At 36.7% G+C, this 21862-nt stretch overlaps 1 protein-coding gene across 7 annotated transcripts in view; it reads left to right on the top strand.

Moving 5' to 3' along the window:
• The window catches only part of MICU1 (mitochondrial calcium uptake 1), a 280172-nt gene that overhangs the window by 125060 nt on the left and 133250 nt on the right, over positions 1-21862 (top strand). For 5 of the 7 annotated variants that reach the window (XM_001503797.6, XM_023644771.2, XM_070226952.1 and 2 more), the window contains one exon: positions 21733-21847. In XM_001503797.6, coding sequence (XP_001503847.1) covers positions 21733-21847 — 115 coding nt within the window. Of the gene's footprint in view, positions 1-16945; positions 17521-21732; positions 21848-21862 lie in introns of those variants that run through there. The other 2 variants (XM_023644812.2, XM_023644803.2) reach the window with 2 other exon arrangements.

The raw sequence follows: 21862 nt of genomic DNA, 5'->3' as shown, positions 1-21862 counted from the left end.
CTGTTACTTTATAGAAGAGAGCTTTCTTGCTTGCTTCCTTACAGGGATTTGTCCTTTGCATGCTAAGTTCCTATTGACTGCAGAAAGGCTGGAATCATTTTGATTTTCTGGTAGCATAGAGTGCTGTTCTTCAGATGCAGCTTATGAATGGTGTCAAATACTTATAATACTGCCGTGAGGAGTATCCATAATGTCTCTTTCCAGTCTCTGAGTTCCACCACTACTGAAGGCTATTGGTTTAACTCATGTGTTTGATTATTCAGGTTGAGAAAATAAATGATAATCATTAAGTGCTCCAAAGGAGAGTGTAGTTTACTTGGTTGTCTCAAATATTCAGACTTCTATTAAGATGTCTTTAAGTACAGTTTTATTTTAGATTTTGTTGTGTTTGAATTTGGAGTCAACTGAATCCATTTGATGTATCATTATTTATTTGAAAACATAAACATGACTAGCCATTACATTTCTAACACCTTCATGTTTAGCTTTTCCATCATGAAACAAGATTTGAAATTCATTTTGACATGAGAGGACTTGGTTCCAGACTAAATTTCTTTTTCTTATTATTTTAGCACAAACACTCTAGCATGTTTTAAGGTTATACAAATAAAGTTCTGTGAAAGCTACTCAAAACAATTTATTTCTCCTATTCTGGTAAAAATGGGTTTTCGACTTAGCCTAACACCTGTTGATGATCTTTGGTTTCAGAGAATGTGTGAGGGTAGTTCTTGCTTTGCATATTTATCTTTGCCATGACGCATTTTTTAAAGTTCTAAACTTAAAAACCTCTCCAATTAGAGATTAATCCAGCATCTATTAATTAAGAAGAGTATAAAAAACCATTACATTCTTGAAGTGATACTCATTTTGGAAATGATTAAAATATGCATTTGAACAAGTTAAGGCATAAAAATATGATGTGCACCTACATCATTAGCTAGACTTTCCTCTTCAAGATAACTGAGCTGATATAAGCTAAGCCCCAAAGTTAATATTTTACAATAGTGAACTATGTTTTGCTCCAAAAATACTTGGTTCCCATTAACAATTTCAGAAATTGCAAACAATATAGATATCTGGTGTGTTTCTGTGTATTTGATATAATATATAATGGTTCATGGCATTGGTTCTGCAATCAGACCATGACCTGTCCTGCCACTATACAGCACTGTCACCTTGGGCTACTTATTTAACTTCTCTAAACCTCAGTTTTCTCATCTGTGAAGGGCAGATAGTTGTATCACCGACCTCATAGAACTGCAGTGAGGACTTAAAGAGATAATGCAAGTGCTTAGCACAGTGCTTGGCAAAGAATATGTAAACTATAATTTTTAAATTCTTGATATGTCTTTAATGATGAGTGGTGTTCAAGGGATACCTGTAAATGTTTGATTTCAAAATGATTTAAAAATTCTTCATCTAAAGGGATTCCTGGGAGATAATAGTTACTAGAACAGTGTAAATCAAGAGTGTGAACCAGGTGATCCTCAAAATGAAACTCTTGTTCTTATGATGCATTTTTTTTCCTTGTAATTTTTCCAAACGGGAGAAGGTGAAATACTATATTGCCTTATTTTTCAAAATTTGTATGTGAGGCTGTTTTTCCATAAAGTGATAGGGAAGCCTTTTATAACCAATGTGACTAAAACCAAGACTGCTGCTGAGCTCAGGACAGTTCTTTTCAGCACTGATTGATTTGGATGGCCAAAGTTCAAAATTAAATTCTTGGATTTAGGTAGCAGATAATCAATAATGGGTAAAACATAGATTCTCCCACCCAGAGCTGCTTTGAAGCAAATGTGCAGGCATAATGTGGTAGAAATTAAGAGAGTTGATGATTTCCCCTTCTAGAGTTTTGATTATACCTCAGCAGATACTAGAGACTGAAATAAATCATTTCAATAAAGTTGTATCGTTTCCTTGAAGTCGATGCTATTTCAGTAGACATTTTGAATTTTTATCATTGCTTTAATCAGTTCTGCTGCCACTGTTTTTTTAAGCATCTTCATTTGTATCCATTTTCTCTATAGCCATCTAGTTAATGAAACAGGAAAACATTTGCATTCTAGATATTCGGAGTTGTTCTCAGAGCTAAAGTGGTTAGAATTGGGACTGAAAAGAGAATGGCTTTCTGGCAGAGTGAAGTTTGCAGTGTCTTAAGCATTCACCTTCCACAGTTTGTTGCACAGTAATTTATGGGGTTTTGCCTCAAATGTGATAATACCTTTGAAAAGGTTGGAAACTCTGAGTCAAGAGAAGAAGAAATCATAAACTACTCTAAATTAGAAACATCTCAATTTGACTTTTATCTGGCATATCCCCGAATTCTACCTTTCTGCAAGTTCAGGTAGGGGTGTGGGAAGAAGAAGAACACACATTTTAACTGTGCAACATTTTCTGTTTGATTGGCAATAGTGTGATTGTTTAAGATTGATATCTTACTAAGGCTTTGGCATCTATCTATGCACCAACTAAATAATAAAGAAACATTAATTGCATGGGAAAACTGCTGAGTTTCCTCTTTCTTTCTAACATCCCCCCTCCCTGCCCCATCTCCAACCTTAGGTAGAAATAGTATTTATCATTTGGAAATGATATACCCAAATTGCATTTTCTGAAAGAAGCATATTATTACCATTAATTTGTTTTTGAAGTGCAACCTCAGATATTTCTTGAGGGATTTAGATAGACTTTGAAATGTGTTTCAAGAATATAGAGAAATGTTAATATTAAACCAATCCAAATATTTCAGTCTCATAAAGAATGACATCTTAAATAGTAAAGCTGTGTTATCAGATTGTCTATATACCAGAGATGTTTTGAGGTTCTAGATGATATTTTAGCATCTATTTTGCCAGCATAGTCCACTGACTTCTATTTGATAGAAAAAGTTTATTTTGAACTATAGAATTTGAAAAGTAGGTCGTAACTAGAATAATGAGATTAAACTCCTAGATATGATTTTTCTCCTTGGCTTAATCCAGTTGAGACCTAGAGGGCAAAATTATTGGCCCTATTTTGATCATCCCTGTAACAGTTGGGATTCACTGTTTAAGCACAGTGAATATTAATGAATTTGAATCATGGCTGGAAATTCCACTCCTAGAGCTCTTGATAGCACCTGCAACTTTAGATGGATGTTTTATAAGTTTATGTGATTGGTCAGAAACCAGAGTATGGATGCTTTAATACAAAGCCATCCTGGTAAAACAAGTCAGGTTTTAGACTCATTGAGAAGCGTAGCAATTACACATGTATAGGATATGATTTGCTATAAGTTTACTCTTAAATCTTTCTGCTTATCTAAAAAATAAAAGGATTCAAGATGTGGTGCGGTTGAGATCAATACCAGGGCCCTTATGAGGTTAATTATTTATTTGCCTTTACTTGAGGTCGGTAGTAATTTAAATGTTTAGTGATATTGAGTCTATAGCTTTTTTTTAAATTTTGAAACAAATAAGATCTAAGATTGGGGCATGCAAATAAATAGTGAAACAGTTAAATTTTATTTATTTAAGTCAGTGAGCACATTGCTTTGAAATAATTTGCATAATTCTGTTCTCCAAAAGGGGTAAGATTTGTCTGTAAATTGAATAGAAATGCTTTTCTGATCAGTTGACCTTCATTCCGCTTTCACAGCCTTAATTTCAGAGATTCAGGTGATTGGAATCGAGTTTGACATGTAACTTCTAAGATGTGTAAAATAGATAATACTCTGTAAGGTATCTGCAATAACAATCTCTTTTTAAAATACCCAGTTGTGTTTAATTTTCAGCATGTATATGGAAGTATTGCTAGAATCTTACCTCAGGAACTTTAATATAAAACAAGTTTCTCTTAGACCCTTACTAGAAATTTTTTTACTGATCTGATATCTTAAGATATTACTTAATCTCACATTATATGCCCTTACAACAGAATTGGAATACATTCTATTTCTTTTGACTTTTATATACAGAAATTTCTTCCTTTTAGTGTGTCTCTTAATATTTATATTGAATTAAGTACAAATCCTTATTACAGACTTTCCTAGTAAAAGTATATATTAATATAAATGTTCGTTAGTAACAAAAAATATAAATACCTCTGAGACAGTGAGAGAAATTGAATATTGTTACCAATCTGTAAGGAAGATTGTTTTCCTTGGACTGTGTCTCCGTATCATCCATGAAGTGTATAAATGGCATTTGCTTAGGAAAAAATGACTTAAAACTTAGTCCAAAATTAAACAATATCCAAAAGATTAAGTGAAGGAACATTTTACTTGACATTCTCAGTTTGGAACATTCAACAGTGGTAAGACTTAAGGAGTAAGAAAAAATAATCAAAAACCTCTCCACTTTCCTTCCTTGAATCTTGATTTTCCATTTCCACCATACTTTGGGTCTTTTAAAAATTTACTCATTATCAAACTCAAATATCTATATTTTTACAGATTCTCTGTGTGCCATGACCAGTTGATTTGAGGATATCATTTATGGTAGAATCAGGCCTTTGATTTCAAAAGATCAGCTAAGGAGCAGCTTTTCAACACAGAATAGTCTAAAAATCGGTTTTCTAGTAAATCCCCTTTCCTCCCCAATTTTGACATATTTATTTGATTCTTCTCCTAGCTTTAAATATTTTGAGGGGTCAAATTTGCTGATTTTATGACAGTTTCAGTGCTTGTGATTAATATATGTCATGAATTTTTTAAAAATTGTCTTTGGAGTTTTGGATTCTCAAAAACTTACTTATAAATTTGTAGAGTTAATAAATACATGTATAATCCTAAATGTACCTGTACCACCCTTTGACAAGTAGAAGCCTCAGAAAACATACATGTAACTTCTCTCCCCCTCTCCGTCTGCCCTCAGCCCAACTCCAGAAGCATGGGAGAACAATGTAGACCTTTACTAAAGAATTGGATTTATTGCACAAAACACATTGCAAAGCATGGCTAATTTCAAAATCCTCTTTAAATATCTTTCTCACTTTTAAGGAGCTACTGCATAACTCATACATTCTCTGTTTTGTTCTTTCTCTCAAACACATGTGTACACACATATGCACACATGCTTTCTCTTTCCTCTATTTTTCCTGACTTTGATACTTTCTATCCCTTTCTTGTCACATCTCCTTCCCCATTTTTGTTCACCATTCTAGGGTCCTTCCTTCTATATCTTTTCTTCCAGATGTTCTCTTCAACTTTTTCTTACATAGAGCAATTTGGCCTTCTTTTGGTCTCTCCTGCTCCCTATCAGTCTACTCAGTACAGCAGAGGTCTCATAAATAGACACACAAACAGAAATATTCTCTCCTAGAGGACTGAGGATGCAAACATGGACATACCCTATTTAATGCAGTAGAGGAGGGGATGCCTTCCCAGAGAAAAATACCACTAACTAAATTAGCATTGTAAGGTGTCATTATAATATAACCCCTATGGAGATATGTTCTGATAGTAATTCTCATCGATATACAGTTGAAGTTCTATTCAGTGACATCTTTGTTATCTCTGCAGACTTTGTAATTGTCCTAATGGGGGAAGTAACTAGGGCTAAACCATGACCCCAAATTCATCTCACGCAGAGTCTCTCAAGCTGTCTTTTTGTGTGTATGTGTGAGGAAGATTGGCCCTGAGCTAACATCTGTTGCCAGTCTTCCTGTTTTTGCTTGAGGAGATTGTCACTGAACTAACGTCTGTTCCAATCTTCCTCTATTTTATGTGGGATACCACCACAGCGTGGCTTGACAAGTGGTGCTAGGTCCACGCCTGGGATCTGAACCTGCAAACCCCGGGCCACCAAAGTGGAGTGCTCGAACTTAACCATTATGCCACTGGGCCGACCCCCTCTCAAGCTGTCTTTTCAACCATTCAGATAATTCCATGTTTATTTATACTTTGGAAGACAATCATACACTTTGCTGCTACTCAAACATGCTTCAATAGAAAATGGGCTACTCAAATCAGAAAATATCATAGAATAATAGATCCACACTTATATGGTAAATTGGTTTTTATAAAGGTGCCAAAATAATTAAATGGGGAAAAGAAGGTGTTTTCAACAAATAGTTTGGAAACAACTCTATATCCATGTTTTTAAAAAATATCCATTTAAAAAATGGAAATTTAAAATATCCACTTAAGAAAATATAGATATACAGTTTAAAAACTTTACCCTTACCTCGTTATACACAAAACTCACTTCAAATGGATCATAGACCTAAATGTAAAATCAATAACTAACACTTCTAAAAGAAAATATAAGAGAATCTTTTTATGGACTTCAGGTAGGCAAAAATTTATTAGACATCGTATAGAAAGCTATAACCATAAAGGAAAAAATTGATAAATTAGACTTCATGAAAATTAAAAATTTATGATTGTACAAATACAATAGAAATTATAAGTAACAGACTAGCAGAAAATATTTTTAATACATATATTTGATTATATTTCTTATTTAATTGCTGAGTAAGAAATAAATCCAAAGCTTAGTGGCTTTAAACAATAATAATCATTTCTTGTCTTACATGCTTTCTGTGAATAAGGAATTTGGAAGCAATTTGGCTACATGGCTCTTGCTCAGGCTGTTTCATGAGATTGCAGTCAAATGTTTGTTAGGGCCTTAGTCATTTAGCTTGACTGAGGATGGAAGATTCATTTCTAAAGTGGCTTACTCAAATGACTGATAAGTTAGTACTGACTGTTGTTGGGAGGCCTCAGATCCTCCCTCTGTAGGCTCTCTACAGGCCTCTTGAGTGTTCTGTTCAAATGACAGCTGGTTTCCCTCTAACAGAGCAAGGTGCCTTTTATGGCCTTAGAAGTCACATGTTATCACTTTATCTGTATTCTATTGGTCATACAGACTAACCCTGAGCCAATGTAGGAGGAGACTAGGTCTACCTACAGACGTGAATACCAGGAGGCAGGAATCACTGGGGTCATCTTGGAGTCTGGCTAACACCCTGAAAAGAGTCTCATATCCAGAATATATGATGATTTCTAATAAAAAGACAAACAAGGGCCGGCCCGGTGGTGCAGCAGTTAAGTTTGCACATTCTGCTTCGGCAGCCCAGGGTTTGCCGGTTCAGATCCCAGGTGCAGACATGGCACTGCTTGGCAAGCCATGCTGTGGTGGGCGTCCCACATATAAAGTGGAGGAAGATGGGCACAGATGTTAGCTCAGGGCCAGTCTTCCTCAGCAGAAAAGAGGACGATTGACTGCAGATGTTAGCTCAGGGCTAATCTTCCTCAAAAAAAGAAAAAGAAAAGACAACCCAATTAAAAATGGGCAAAAAACTTGAACAGATACTTCCCAAAGAAAGATATATGATTGCAAATAAACAGATAGCAATCAACAACATTGGTCATCAGGGAAATCCACAGAAAACCCACAGTGAGATACCACTGCCTATCCACTCAAATGGCTAAAATTAAAAAGACTGAGGAGATCTCGTCAAGACAGCAGCATAAGCAGACTCTGACCTCATCTCCTCCCATGAACACAACCAGGTTACAACTATTTTTGGAAAAATTACCCTGGATTGAAAACTGAAAACTGGATAAAAAGAACCCCCACAACAGGGGACAGTCCTGACTAAGGTAGAAGAGGCAGAAATTCCTGCTGGAGAGGCAAAAAGGCACTTGGGAATAGCAGAGCTTCGCAGCTGGCCAGGTGGGAGACACCCTAAGGTACGCAGCCCTCCCTGGAGGAGTGAGGTCCGGAGTGGGGGCCGATACTGCTATAAGCATCCTTCAGACTCAGCCCATCTGAGACAGGGGTCTTACTGTCTGGCTTTGCTGGCTATTAACTGCAGCGAGGATACCCCCCAAAAAGCTATCAGCCGAAAGCCAAAAAGACCTGGGTCTTAAAGGGCCCATGCACAAACTCACTCATTCCAGCACCCTAAAATCACCAGAGAGAAGACTGACCATCCTTTGTTGAAACAACACTCTCCTGGTGGGCTCTGGGGGCTTTTTGGTGAGAGGAGGGACCTCTCCAGAGATTGAGACATTGGTGGGGGCCATTGTTCTGACCTGGTCCAGGCGTGCTGACACGACCCTGGTGGGTGCCATTGAGGTTCATCCCTTGGCCTGTTAGCCCAGGGGCCTGCCACGCCCACTACAGCACAGATTTAATCCAGTTCAGCCAGGGCAGGCAACCTGCCCTAGGGACTGGCCCCACCTAACAGCAAGCCCTCAGGCTACTTTTCAGCCTGCATTGACTGGGTGCCTTGATCCTCTACAGGCAGGCAAGGTTGTTTGCCTCTGTGGGACAGAGCTTGTGTGAGGACCAGGTGAACTGTGGGGAGCATTGGTGGAGATGTGGGAGCCTCTGCAGTGTGGCATCTGGGTATGCTCCAAGGGGTTGGGAAGTGTGCACAGACCAGGACTGTTTTGATGGTGTATGTAGTCCTGTGGGGGGTGAGGCTTAGCAGCAGCAGAAGACCTGTGCTTCACAAATAGCCATAAAAAGGATCAGCCCCACCTTCCAGAGCCTGAAACAATTGAGTGCTCCAGTGCCTAGGGCCATCCCCACTCAGCTGCACTCCTGAGAGACCTGACAACAGCCTTGTAGGCCTGAAGCCATCACAACTGTAAGCCCCTGAGCCTAGCAACCATCTACACTGGGTACCAACCTAATTAAGAGGAAACCTGCAATAGGAGTGCAGTGATAGACTTTGTAGCCAATGGTGCTGAGACTCCCCAAACTGGATTCACAAACAGCTGGCCGGAGAAGGAAAGACTAGGCTCCTTGGGTACCTGCAGTGGGAACAACCAGCCCACAGCAGAAGGACACAACCCACAAAGGGGTCACTCCTGGATCTTCTGGACTGGTGACGAGAGGGAAGCACACTGCTGGACCTCATAAGGCATCTCCTATGTAAGGCCGCTTCTCCGAGATCAGGAGACATAGCTGACTCACCTAATACATAGAAATAAGCACAGAGAAAGAGGCAAAATGAGGAGACAGAGGAATACTTTCCAAGCAAGGGAACAGGACAATACCCCAGAAAAGGGACAAAATGAAACAGAAACAAACAACGTACTCGACAAAGAGTTCAAACAAAATATCATGAGGATGCTCACAGATATTGGGAGAAGACTGGGTGAACACAGTGAGATCATCAGCAAAGAACTGGTAGATATTTTAAAAAACCAATCAGAAATGAAGAATACTAGAAATGAAAAATTGACTAGAGGGACTCAATAGCAGAGTAGAGGATGCAGAAAAATGGATCTGCGAGCTGTGTGAAAGACTAGAGGAAATCACCCAAGCAGAACAGGAAAAAGAAAAAAGAAGTCGAAGAATGAGAACAGTCTAAGGGAACTCTGGGACAATATCAAGCATGCTAACATTCGGATTGTAGGTGTCCCAGAAGAAGAAGAGAGAGACAAAGGGGCCGAAAATTTATTTGAAAAAATAAGAGATGAAAATTTTCCTAACCTGAGGAAGGAAACAGACATCCAACTTCAGGAAGCACAGACAGCTCCAAACAAGATAAGCCCAAAGAGGCCCACACCAAGACATATTATAATTAAAATGTCCAAAATTAAAGATAAAGAGAGAATCCTAAAAGCAGCAAGAGAAAGGCCACAAGTGACATACAAAGGGAAGCCCATCAGGCTATCAGCGGACTTCTCAGCCGAGACCCTACAGGTGAGAAGAGAATGGCACAACCTATTTAAAGTGCTAAAAGGAAAAAACCTACAGCCAAGAATACTCTATCCATCAAGGTTCTCATTCAGAATGGAAGGAGAGATAAAGAGCTTCCCAGACAAGCAAAAATTAAAGGAGTTTATCACCGAGAAACCAGTTCTACAAGAAATGCTGAAGGGACTTGTTTAAGGGGGAAAGCAATGACCACAAATAGAGATTAAAAAAAAATTATCAAAACAAAACAACAACAAAAAATACCAGGCAATAAAATCACTTGTAAAGGTAAAAATATAGTAAAGGTAGCAGATCAACTACCTGTGAAGATAATATGAAGGTTAAAAGACAAATGTACTAAAATCACCTATTTCAATGATAAGAGGGTAATGGATAGACACACACTAAGCAAGAGACTATATATGATTTGAAAAACATAAAATGTGGGAGGAGGGGAGTGAAAAGTAGAGCTTTTAGAAAGAGGTCAAACTAAAGAGTCTATCAACTTGATATAGACTGTTATATACATAGAATATTAAATGGGATCCTCTTGGTAATCACAAGTCAGAAACCTATAATAAGCAAGAAAAAAAGTAAGACAAAACAAGTCAAACATATTACTAAAGAAAGCCATCAAGCCACAAGGGAAGAGAGCAAGAGAAAAAGACAGGAACAGAGAGGAACTACTAAAACACCCAGAAAAAAAAGTAACAAAATGGCAATAAATACATATTTATCAATAGTTACTTTAAACGTCAGTGGACTAAATGCTCCAGTCAAATGTCATAGGTTGGCCAATTAGATAAGAAAACAAGACCCATGTATATGCTGCATACAAGAGACACACTTCACACCTAAAGACACTCACAAACTGAAAGTGAAATGATGGGAAAAGATATTCCATGCAAATGGCAAAGAAAAGAAAGTGGGGATAGCAATACTTATATCAGACAAGATAGACTTTAAAACAAAAACTGTAACAAGAGACAAAGACGGGCACTACATAATGATAAAGGGAACAATCCAACAAGAAGATATAACACTTGTAAATATCTATGCACCCAACATAGGAGCACCTAAATATATAAAGCAATTATTAACAGATATAAAAGGAGAAATAGACAGTAACACAATAATAGTGGGGGACTTTAACACTCCATTTACACCAATGGATAGATCATCCAAACAGAAGATCAGTAAGGAAACACTGGCCTTAAAGGACACATTAGACAAGATGGACTTAGTAGATATATACAGAACATTCCATCCAAAAACCACAGAATCCACATTCTTTTCAAATGCACATGGAACATCCTCTAGGATTGATCACATATTAGGCCATGAAACAAGTCTCAATAAATTTAAGAAGATCGAAATAATACCATGCATCTTTTTTGACGTCAAAGGTATGAAACTAGAAATCAACTACAGGAAGAAAACCAGAAAAGCCACAAAAATGTGGAGATTAAACAAAATGCTACTGAACAATGATTGGGTCAATGAAGAAATCAAAGGAGAAATCAAAAAATTCCTGGAGACAAATGAAAATGAAAATACAACATGCCAAACAATATCTGTGGGATACAGCAAAACCAGTTCTAAGAAGGAAGTTTATAGCAATTCAGGCCTACTGGAACAAAGAAGAATAATCCCAAATAGACAATCTAAAAGCGCATCTAAAGGTACTGGAAAAAGAACAACAAACAACGCCCAAAATCAGCAGAAGGAAGGAAATAATAAAAATCAGAGCAGAAATAAATGATATCGAGACTAAAAAGAACAATAGAAAAAACTAATGCAACCAAGAGCTGGTTCTATGAAAAGATAAACAAAATTGACAAATCCTTAGCTAGACTCACCAAGAAAAAAGAGAAGTCTCTGATTTTACAGAAATGAAAGAGGAGAGATTACAACGGATACCTCAGAAATACAAAAGATAAGAGAATACTATGAAAAGCTATATGCCAACAAATTGGATAATCTGGAAAAAATAGATAAATTCCTAGAAACATACAACCTTCCAAAACTGGTCTAAGAATAAGCAGAAAATTTGAATAGACTGATCACCAGTAAGGAGACCGAAACAGTAATCAAAAACCTCCCAAAAAATAAAAGTCCAGGACCAGATGGCTTCCCTGGTGAATTCTACCAAATATTCAAAGAAGACTTAATACCTATCCTTCTCAAACTCTTCCAAAAAATTGAAGAGCAGGGGAGGCTTCCTAACTCATTCTACAAAGCCAACATCATCCTGATACCAAAACCAGACAAGGACAACACAAAAACAGAAAATTACAGGCCAATATCACTGATGAACAATGATGCAAAAATCCTCAACGAAATACTAGCAAATCGAATACAACAGTACATTAAAAAGATCATACATCATGATCAAGTCGGTTTCATTCCAGGGATGCAGGGATGGTTCAACATCCACAAATCTATCAACATGATACACCACATTAACAAAGTGAAGAATAGAAATCACATGATCATCTCAATAGATGGCAGAGGAAGCATTTGACAAGATACAGCATCCATTTATGACAAAAATTCTAAATAAAATGGGTATAGAAGAAAAATACCTCAACATAATCAAGGCCATATATGACAAACCCACAGCAAACATCATTCTCAATGGAGAAAAACTGAAAGCTATCCCTCTAAGAACAGGAAGCAGACAAGGATGCCCACTGTCACCACTCTTATTTTACATAGTATTGGAAGTCCTAGCCCTAGCAATCAGGCAAGAAAAAGAAAGAAAAGGGATCCACATTGGAAAAGAAGAAGTGAAATTGTCACTCTTTGCAGGTAACATGATTTTATACATAGAAAACCCTAAAGAATCTACTAAAACACTTTTAGAAACAATAAAGGAATACAGTCAAGTTGCGGGATACAAAATCAACATACAAAAATCGGTTGCATTTCTATACACTAACAATGAAGTAGCAGAAAGAGACGTCAAGAATCCAATCCCATTTACAGTTGCAACAAAAAGAATAAAATACCTCGGAATAAACTTAACCAAACAGGTGAAAGATCTCTACACTGAAAAGTATAAAACGTTGAAAGAAATCAAAGGAGACACAAAGAAATGGAAAGATATTCCATGCTCTTGGATTGGAAGAATTAACATCTTTAAAATGTCCAGACTTTCTAAAGCAATCTCTAGATTCAACACAATCCCTATCAAAGTTCCAACAACATTTTTCACAGAAATAGAACAAAGAATCCTAAAATTTATATATAACAAAAAAGACTCCGAATAGCCAAAGGATTCCTGAGAAAAAAGAACAAAGCTGGAGGTATCACACTCCCTGACTTCAAAATATTCTACAAAGCCATAGTAACCAAAACAGCATGGTACTGGCACAAAAACAGACACACAGATCAGTGGAACAGAATAGAGCCCAGAAGTAAACCCACACATTTCTGGACAGCTAATATTCGACAAGAGAACCAACAGCATACGTTAGAGAAAGGAGAGTCCCTTCAGTAAATGGTGTTGGGAAAACTGGACAGCCACGTGCAAAAGAATGAAAGTAGACCATTCCCTTACACCATGCACAAAAGTCAACTCAAAATGGATTAAAGACTTGAGTGTAAGACCTGAAGCCATGAAACTTCTAGAAGAAAACATAGGCAGTGTTCTCTTTGACATCAGTCTTAGCAGCATGTTTTCAAGTACCATGTCTGTCCAGACGAGGGAAACAAAATAAAAAATGAACAAATGGGACTACATCAAACTAAAAAGCTGCACAGCAGAGGAAACCATCAACAAAACGAAAAGGCAACCTAACAATTGGGAGAAGATATTTGCAAACCATATAACAGATAAGGGGTTAATATCCAAAATATACAAAGAACTCATACAGCTCAACAACAATAAAACCAACAACCCCATTAAAAACTGGGCAAAGGATCTGAACAGAGATTTCTCCAAAGAGGCTATACAGATGGCCAACAGGCATATGAAAAGATGCTCAACATCCTTAGCTATCAGGGAAATGCAAATCAAAACTACAATAGGGTATCACCTGACTCTGGTCAGAATGGCTATAATTAACAAGATGGGAAGCAACAAATGTTGGCGAGGATGTAGAGGGAAGGGAACCCTTGTACACCGTTGGTGGGAGTGCAAACTGGTGCAGCCACCGTGGAAATCAGTATGGAGTATCCTCAGAAAATTAAGAATAGATCTACCATATGATCCAGCTATCCCACTGCTGGGTATTTATCCAAAGAACTTGAAAACGCAAAGGCATAAAGATACTTGCACCCCTATGTTCATTGCAGCATTATACACGATAGCCAAGACTTGGATGCAACCTAGGTGCCCATCAAGGGACGAATGGATAAAAAAGATATGGTATTTATACACGATGGAATACTACTCAGCCATAAGAAATGATGAAATCTGGCCGTTTGTGACAACATGGATGGACCTTGAGGGTATTATGGTGAGTGAAATAAGACAGAGGGAGAAAGTCAAATACTGTATGATGTCACACATAAGTAGAATATAAAAACGACGACAAACACACACATAGCATTGGAGATTGGATTGGTGGTTACGATAGGGGAAGGGGGCAGTGGGGAGGGCAAAAGGGGTGATTAGGCTCACATGTGAGGGGATGGACTATAATTGGTTTTTGGGTGGTGAACATGATGTAATCTACACAGAAGTCGAAATATCTTATGATGTACATCTGAAAGCCATGTAATGTTATGATCCAATGTTACTGCAATTTAAAAAATTAAATAAATTAAAAATAAAAAAACTTGCAACACAAATATTGGCAATGATGTGGAGTAACTGGGACTCTCATACACTGATGGTACAGCAACTGTGAGGGATGTCAAAATAGCCAAAAACCGGGGGCCGGCCCAGTGGCACAGCAGTTAAATTCGTACATTCCACTTTGGTGGCCTGGAGTTCGCTGGTTTGGATCCTGGGTGTCGACATGGCACCGCTTGTCAAGCCATGCTGTAGTAGGCGTCCCACATATAAAGTGGAGGAGGATGGGCACAGATGTTGGCTCAGGGCCAGTCTTCCTCAGCAAAAAGAGGAAGATTGGTGGCAGATGTTAGCTCAGGGCTAATCTTCCTAAAAAAAAAAAAATAGCCAAAAACCGAAAAGAGCCTAAGTGTTTATCAGTAAAGGAATTAAATAAATCATGGTGTTATTTGTGTGCATTATTATACACACAACACTATTGTACACAAAATAAATTGTATAATTTATTGTAATAAATAAAGAGTAATAGACTACTCTGCAATAAAAAGGAACTATTCATAAATACAGTATGAATGAATCTCTCCACAATATTATGCTGAGCCAAAGAAGCTGGATACCAACTAGTATCTACTGGTGGTACCATTTATAGGAGGTTCTAGAACAGGCAAAAAACTATGGTGTAAAAATATGGTGGAGGTAACTGTAGAGGGATATAAAGGAAACATCAGGGGTGATGGAAATGTTCTATATCATGATAGGGATGTGGGTTACTCAAATATATATGTTTATAAGACTCTTTCAATTATACATTAGATTTGTGCGTTTCACCTTAAGTAGATTTTACTTAAGACTAACAAATATCAAACTCTAGATGATATGTTTGTTTTTTGCAGAGATGATTAGCAGTTGAGAAACTTCTTTCTGTGTATTCTAAGCTTCAGCAGATGAGTAAAAATATTGAGGATAATGGGAACCAAGTTTCTCCCTGCTGGAGAAGAGAATAACAAGGGTGTAAGGGGTAAGACAGATAGCTATGAAATGTAATCATGAGGAAACAGCCTAGTTCAAATTGAAGGATGTTCTACACTGTAATTCGCCTGTACTTTCCAAATCTTTCAAGGTCAAGAGTACAAAGAGACCAAAAATGGGAGAGTAGGTAACTCCAAAACTACATCCCTCCACTAAGACAATAATTAAGTTGGCAAAAACTGTAAATCATATCTCTGGAATCTAATCAAAGACTTTAAACAACCAGGGGAGTACTTAAAGAAGAAAGAGGCTGCTGAAATTTGGTAAGAGAATGTTGTGGTGTTTTAACTTACCTGATGACCATCCCTCACTCCCTAGCATGATGGCAGCCACAAAGATTGTGGCCCCCATTCCTGGTACAGCTCTCTGATGCCAGAGGAAACAGTGCAGACCTTGTTCGTTAAGAATGTGGATGTGGACATTGACCTGTTTAGTCAATGTGGAATTGGCTTGTGGGCTTTCCTTTGTTTCACCCACCTTGAAGCTTTCTTGAGGCTGGGGTGGCCTCCCAGGTGGCATTTGTCAAAAGCATTTAAAGGCAAATATACTAGCCACAGCAACCTGAGAGAAGCAGCAGACAGACCAAGAAGCCTGGGAAGAAAGAGGCTACAGCAGGAGATGAGAGAACAAGGACTTTGTGATACTCTACCGTATACCACAGTCTCTGGAAGGCCATGTACATGCTGAGGACTGAATGAATACTTACAAGAAACCTTAGCAGACCCTAAGCTTTCACCTCTGGCTGGATTTTAGCTTATGCAGGTAGTGAAGGCAAAGGCAGAATTGTAAACAATTGCTAAACATGAAAAGAATGCCCAACACAGAGCCAATCTGCAAAGACTGGGAGAGTTTTTGTTTTGTTTTGCTGCTTTTTTTGCTCCAAGGATTGAAGGAATTCTGTGTTAGATAACTAACTGACCACTAAGGAAATGCAACAGAGACTTGAGTGATCATGCTCGGCAAAGCATGCAGTATATACAAAAATAATTTAGAAAAGTCACTAAACAAATGACTACAACCCACACATACAGCATCAACCAACCCTGAGGAGGAAGGAGAATCTGATTTCCTGAGTTACCATATGTAATATACAAAATGTTCAGTTTTCAACAAGAAATTATGCTTGCAAAGAATTAATAAACTATGGCCCATTCACAAGGGAAAAAAAGAGGAACTATCCTTGAGAAAGCTCAGATACTGCACTTAGTACAAACACATTTTAAATCATCTGTCTTAAGTATACTCAGAGATAAGGAAACTACAGACAACTTAAAGGAAACAAGGGGAGTGATGTATGAACTAACAGTTTCAATAAAAAGAGATACGAATTATAGAAAGGTATCAAGTAGAAATTCTGGAACTGAAAAGTACAATAGCTGAAAGAAAAATTTCACTGAAGGGGTTCAACAACAGATTTGAACAGGCAGAAAAAAGAATCAGTGAACTTGAAGACAGGTCAATTGATATTATCCAGTCAGAGAAGCAGAGAGAAAAAAGAATGAAGATAAATGAACAGAGTTTAACAGACCTTTATGACATCATCAAGTGTACCAACATATGTATAATAGGAATCTCAGAAGGCAAGGAGAGAGAGAAGGAGACAAAAAGAATATTTGAAGAAATAATGGCTGAAAACTTTCCAAATTTAATGAAATACATGAATCTACACATCCAGGAAGCTAGATAAAGTCTAAGAAGATAAGCTCAAAGAGACCCACACTGAGACATGTAATCAAACTGTCAAAAGCTAAAGACAGAATCTTGAAAGCAGCAAGAGAGAAGCAACTCATCACATACAAAGTATCCATAATAAGATTAGCAACCAATTTCTCATCAGAAATCACGAAGACTAGAAGGCAGTGGGATGACAAATTTAAAGTGCTGAAAGAAAAAAAAATTTTCAACCAATAATTCTATACCTGCAAAACTATGCAAAAATGAAGGAAATGATAAGCCATTCTCAGATGAATAAAAGCTGAGGGAGTTTGTTGCTAGTAGAGCTACCCTACAAAAAAGGCTAAAGGAAGTCCTTAAGGCTGAACTGAAAGGACACTAGACAATAACTTGAAGCTATGTGAAGAAATAACACCAGTAAAGGTAACAACATAGGTAAATATAAAAGCCAGTGTTAGTGTATATTTGGTTTTTAATTCTTTTTTTCCCTGTGTGATTTAAAAGATAAATCATAAAACAATAATTATAAATATGTGTTAATGGGCTCACTGTATAAAGATATAACTTATGAAAATAACAACATAAAGGAGATGGAGCTCTATAGGAGCAGGGTTTTTTTTAATACTATTGGAGCTAAGTTGATATTAATTCAAACTAGATTTCTCTAAATTTAAGATGTTAATTATAATCTGCAAAGTAACCCCTAAGAAAATAACTGTGTATGGCTCCATTTTTATGAAATATCCAGCAAAAAAGTTAATCCATAGAGACAGAAAGCAGATTAGTGGTTTCCAGGGGCTAGAGGGAGGGGGCATGGGGTGTGACTGCTTAATGGATAAAGGGTTTCCAAATGGGATGATGAAAAAGTTCTGAAACTACATAGTGGTGATGATTTCATAACATTATGAATGTACTTAATGCCACTGAGTTGTACACTTTAAAATAGTAAGTTTTATGTTATGTGCATTTTACCACAATTTTAGAACACCATAACAACATGATCAGTGTGGTACTGCCATAAAGATAGACATATAGATGAATGGAATGAAATTGAAAGTCCAGAAATAAACCCACACATCTGTGGTCAATTAATTTTCAGCAAGGGTCCCAAGACCGTTCAGTGGTGAAAGAATCTTTTCAACAAATAGTTTAGGGTCAAGTGGCTGTCCACATGTGAAAGAATGAAGTTGGACCCCTACCTCACATTACCTGCAAAAGTTAACTCAAAATGGATCAATTACCTAAATATAAAAGCAAAAAACTACAAAACTGTTGTAGGAAACATAGGGGTAAATCTTCATGACTTTGGATTTGATAATGGGGTCTTAGATATAACATCAAAGGGACAAACAATAAGAAAAAAATAGACAAGTTGAACTTCATCAATATTTAAAATTTTTCTGCATCAAAGCACATTATCAAGAGAGTGGAAAGGTAATGCAAAGAATCGGAGAAAATATTTGCAAGTCATATATTTGATATGAGTTTAGTATACAGAATATATAAAGACAAATAACCCAATTCAAAAATGAGCAAAGGATTTAAATAGACATTTCTCCAAAGAAGTTATACAAATGGCCAACAAACACATGAAAAGGTGCTCAACGTCATTAGGCACTAGGGAAATGTAAATCAAACCACAATGAGATGTCACTTCACACTCACCAGAATGGCTATAATTTAAAAAAAGAAAAGAAGTGTTGATGAGGATGCAGAGAAATCGAAATGCTTGTACTTTGCTGGTAGTGGTGTAAAATGATGCAGCCTCTGGCAAACAGTTTGGTCATTCCTCAAAAACTTAAACATAGAGTTGTGATATGACCTAGCAATTCCACTCCTAGATATATATCCAAAAGAATTGAAAGCAGATAGTCAAACAAATGCTTGTACATGAATGTGCATAGTAGCACTATTCACAATAGCTGAAAGGTAGAAACACCCCAAATGTCCTTCAATGGATGAATGTATCAGCAAACTGCACTATATGTAATGGAATATTATTTGGCAATAAAAATGAATGACCTACTGATTGATACTACAGCATGGATGAACCTAGAAAACATTATGTTACAGGAAAGAAGCCAAACCCAAAAGGCCTACATATTATGGTTAAATGGTTAAAATGGTGAATTTTATGTTATGTGAATTCTACCACAATCAAAAACAATAATAAACTTCCAAAGGAAAAAATAAGGGCAAGAAAGCTGTTCTGGATTAGTGGGGATTAAAGATACTTAACAACTAAATGCCATTTATGATTGCGGATTACATCCTGGACTCGGAGAAAAGTAGCTATACAGGAAATTATTGGGACAGTTGACTAAATTTGAAAATAAACTGTGGATTAGATAATAGTATATATCAGTATTAAATATCTTGGTTTTATTACATTTATACTATGGTATGTAAGAGAATGTCTTTGTAGGAAATATATACTGAATTGTTTAAGTGTAAAGGGGCATGTGTCTCCAACTTACTTTCAAAATAGTGCAAAAGAAAACATTTATCTATATAAAATGATAAAGCAAATAGGGTAATACATAAGCTATTGGTAAATCTCAGTAAAAAGTATATGAGAGTTCCTTATGAGAATATTTCTACTTCTCTGAGTTTGAAATTATGTCACATTCAAAGTTACTAACAAAATTAGATTTGTCTTTTTATCTTCTGAGCTGAAGCGTAGTCCAGATGATTGTAAGAAAAATAATGTTAGATATGCTTCTTTGGCTTAGCTGGCTCATTTCACTCTGTCCTTAGACTTTCGTCTGTTTCTCAACTTCTGGATCCCAATATATTATTTATTTTATTTGCTTATAGCAATCTCTCCATAAGATTATTACATAATTAATAAAAAGTACTCAACTTCTATACACATTTGTTGTTCTGCCTAGTAATGGTATGCCTTTGGGAGCCAATTCTCATTTTGTGTATTTTTTCTTACATGCTTTACTTTTGCATTATCTTGGATAATGTAAGAGATGTAACCATTTGTTTCTTTTATTTTGAGAAATTAAAATATTAATTTCCCAGTGAAAGGCCTTGCTGCTCTAGTTCTCATCCAATAGCTTTTTTGTCTAAAATTCGTGTTTAATCTCTTGGTAGAAGATCAAGTGTGGTATGAGATCTGACCTTAATTTGAACCTGTTGGACTATGTGCTCATTTTTGTTGTCGACTCAAAGAAGTAATCTCTAAATGCTGTCCAGCAGGACCGTGCTTTCTGTCCAACACAAATGAGTCAGGGAAGCCATTTCCTAAGAAGAATCTGCCATCAAAACCTCTTACTGCTTTGTTGGCATTCAAGTATGGATTTTTACCAGTCCGTGGTTACTGTTTCATGTGAACAAGCAAATATCCAGTAAAGGCTATTTTGAGTGGATTTACTAAGAAGATCATGATAATTCATTTGGTACTTGTGTTTTCAATTGGTTAACTAGCTTTCTTTCCTTTGTGGTGTATGATGGGATCTCCACTAGACAGAGGTAACCTATTGGATAGTTGGATACCTGGATGCTGATGTGGTGGTGCTTGTTGGTTTAGTTTTCATGATACTCCTCCTGAGGTTATGCTTGCAATGCTGCTTCTTATTCTGTGCTTGCATGATGTTATTACTGTGGATTGCGCTTTGTTGGTTTGGGTTCTTAAAACCTCCCATTTCTTTTTTTATTATCCAGAATAATTCCTTGAATATCTGGTTGGTTCAGAACTTACAGAAATTAGTTGCAAGTCTAACTTCCTGGTGGATCCTTTTCAGTTTTTGAAAATATCTTCAGTATCACCACTAAGTGTATGGTTTGGCTAGGAATTCAGAAAACGGGGTAGGTTTGCTTCAACACCCAGGAAGAGACCACTTACTAGACAGGCCATTACTGAAGCTGAGAATTAACTCTCTTTGTGACTTTTATAGCTTAAAGAAAATGAATACATTCTTAGAGTAAAAGCTAAGTTTTTGGAGAGTTTTATCAAATAGCTGAAATTTAGAATCCTCCACCAAGGTAATAGCAAATATAATTAAATGAAACCATGCCTAAAGCTTGGCGTGCATGTCTAGTTGGCCGTTATATTTCAGAGATGCTGTTTACTCTGCAAACTGTTCTACTTTCCAAAACTAAGGTTCTTGGGGCTCATAAGGTAAAAATTAAAATTACTATTTCAGAAATTAGTTTTCTGAGCATTTGTATGGGCCTTGGAAATAGTTGCTTGCCTCTTCATTTCTAATCACAAGTAGTATAGTTTTTCTTGGGCAGTTAGAACTGATTTCATTTTAGTTTCTTCATTTGTTTTTTTTTTTTTTTCTGCCTTATATATCTCTATAGAAAAAGGTGGATTGTTTTTAAAACTTAGAAACAATACCAGTCCTGAAGTGGGCCTGTATATGTTAAATGGCAGGAGTTCATAAAATTGAAATTATTTTCCAGTGTTCATATTAAGCCAGTGTTGAAACAAAAAAACAAAGTCATCTTTGTCTTATAATTTTAAATCATCTTGAAAACTGTAAAGGATCCATTAATTTGGAATGGCCGTCAGAGAAATGCTTATGATAAATAGCATAAAACTGTCAGATAAATGATGATTCATCTCTAACTACTTATGTTCTCATTCTGTTATATCTTCTTTTTATCTTTTGATTGGACTCATACATTTAATAGAAAATTGCCCAGGAACGAGAAAAATTTGCTGATGAAGGCAGTATATTTTACACCCTTGGAGAATGTGGACTCATATCCTTTTCAGACTACATTTTCCTTACAACTGTTCTTTCCAGTAAGTATAAACTTT

This window comes from Equus caballus, chromosome 1 (assembly GCF_041296265.1).
Source record: "Equus caballus isolate H_3958 breed thoroughbred chromosome 1, TB-T2T, whole genome shotgun sequence".
NCBI lineage: Eukaryota > Metazoa > Chordata > Mammalia > Perissodactyla > Equidae > Equus > Equus caballus.
This window is presented reverse-complemented; position numbering and strand designations above follow the sequence as displayed.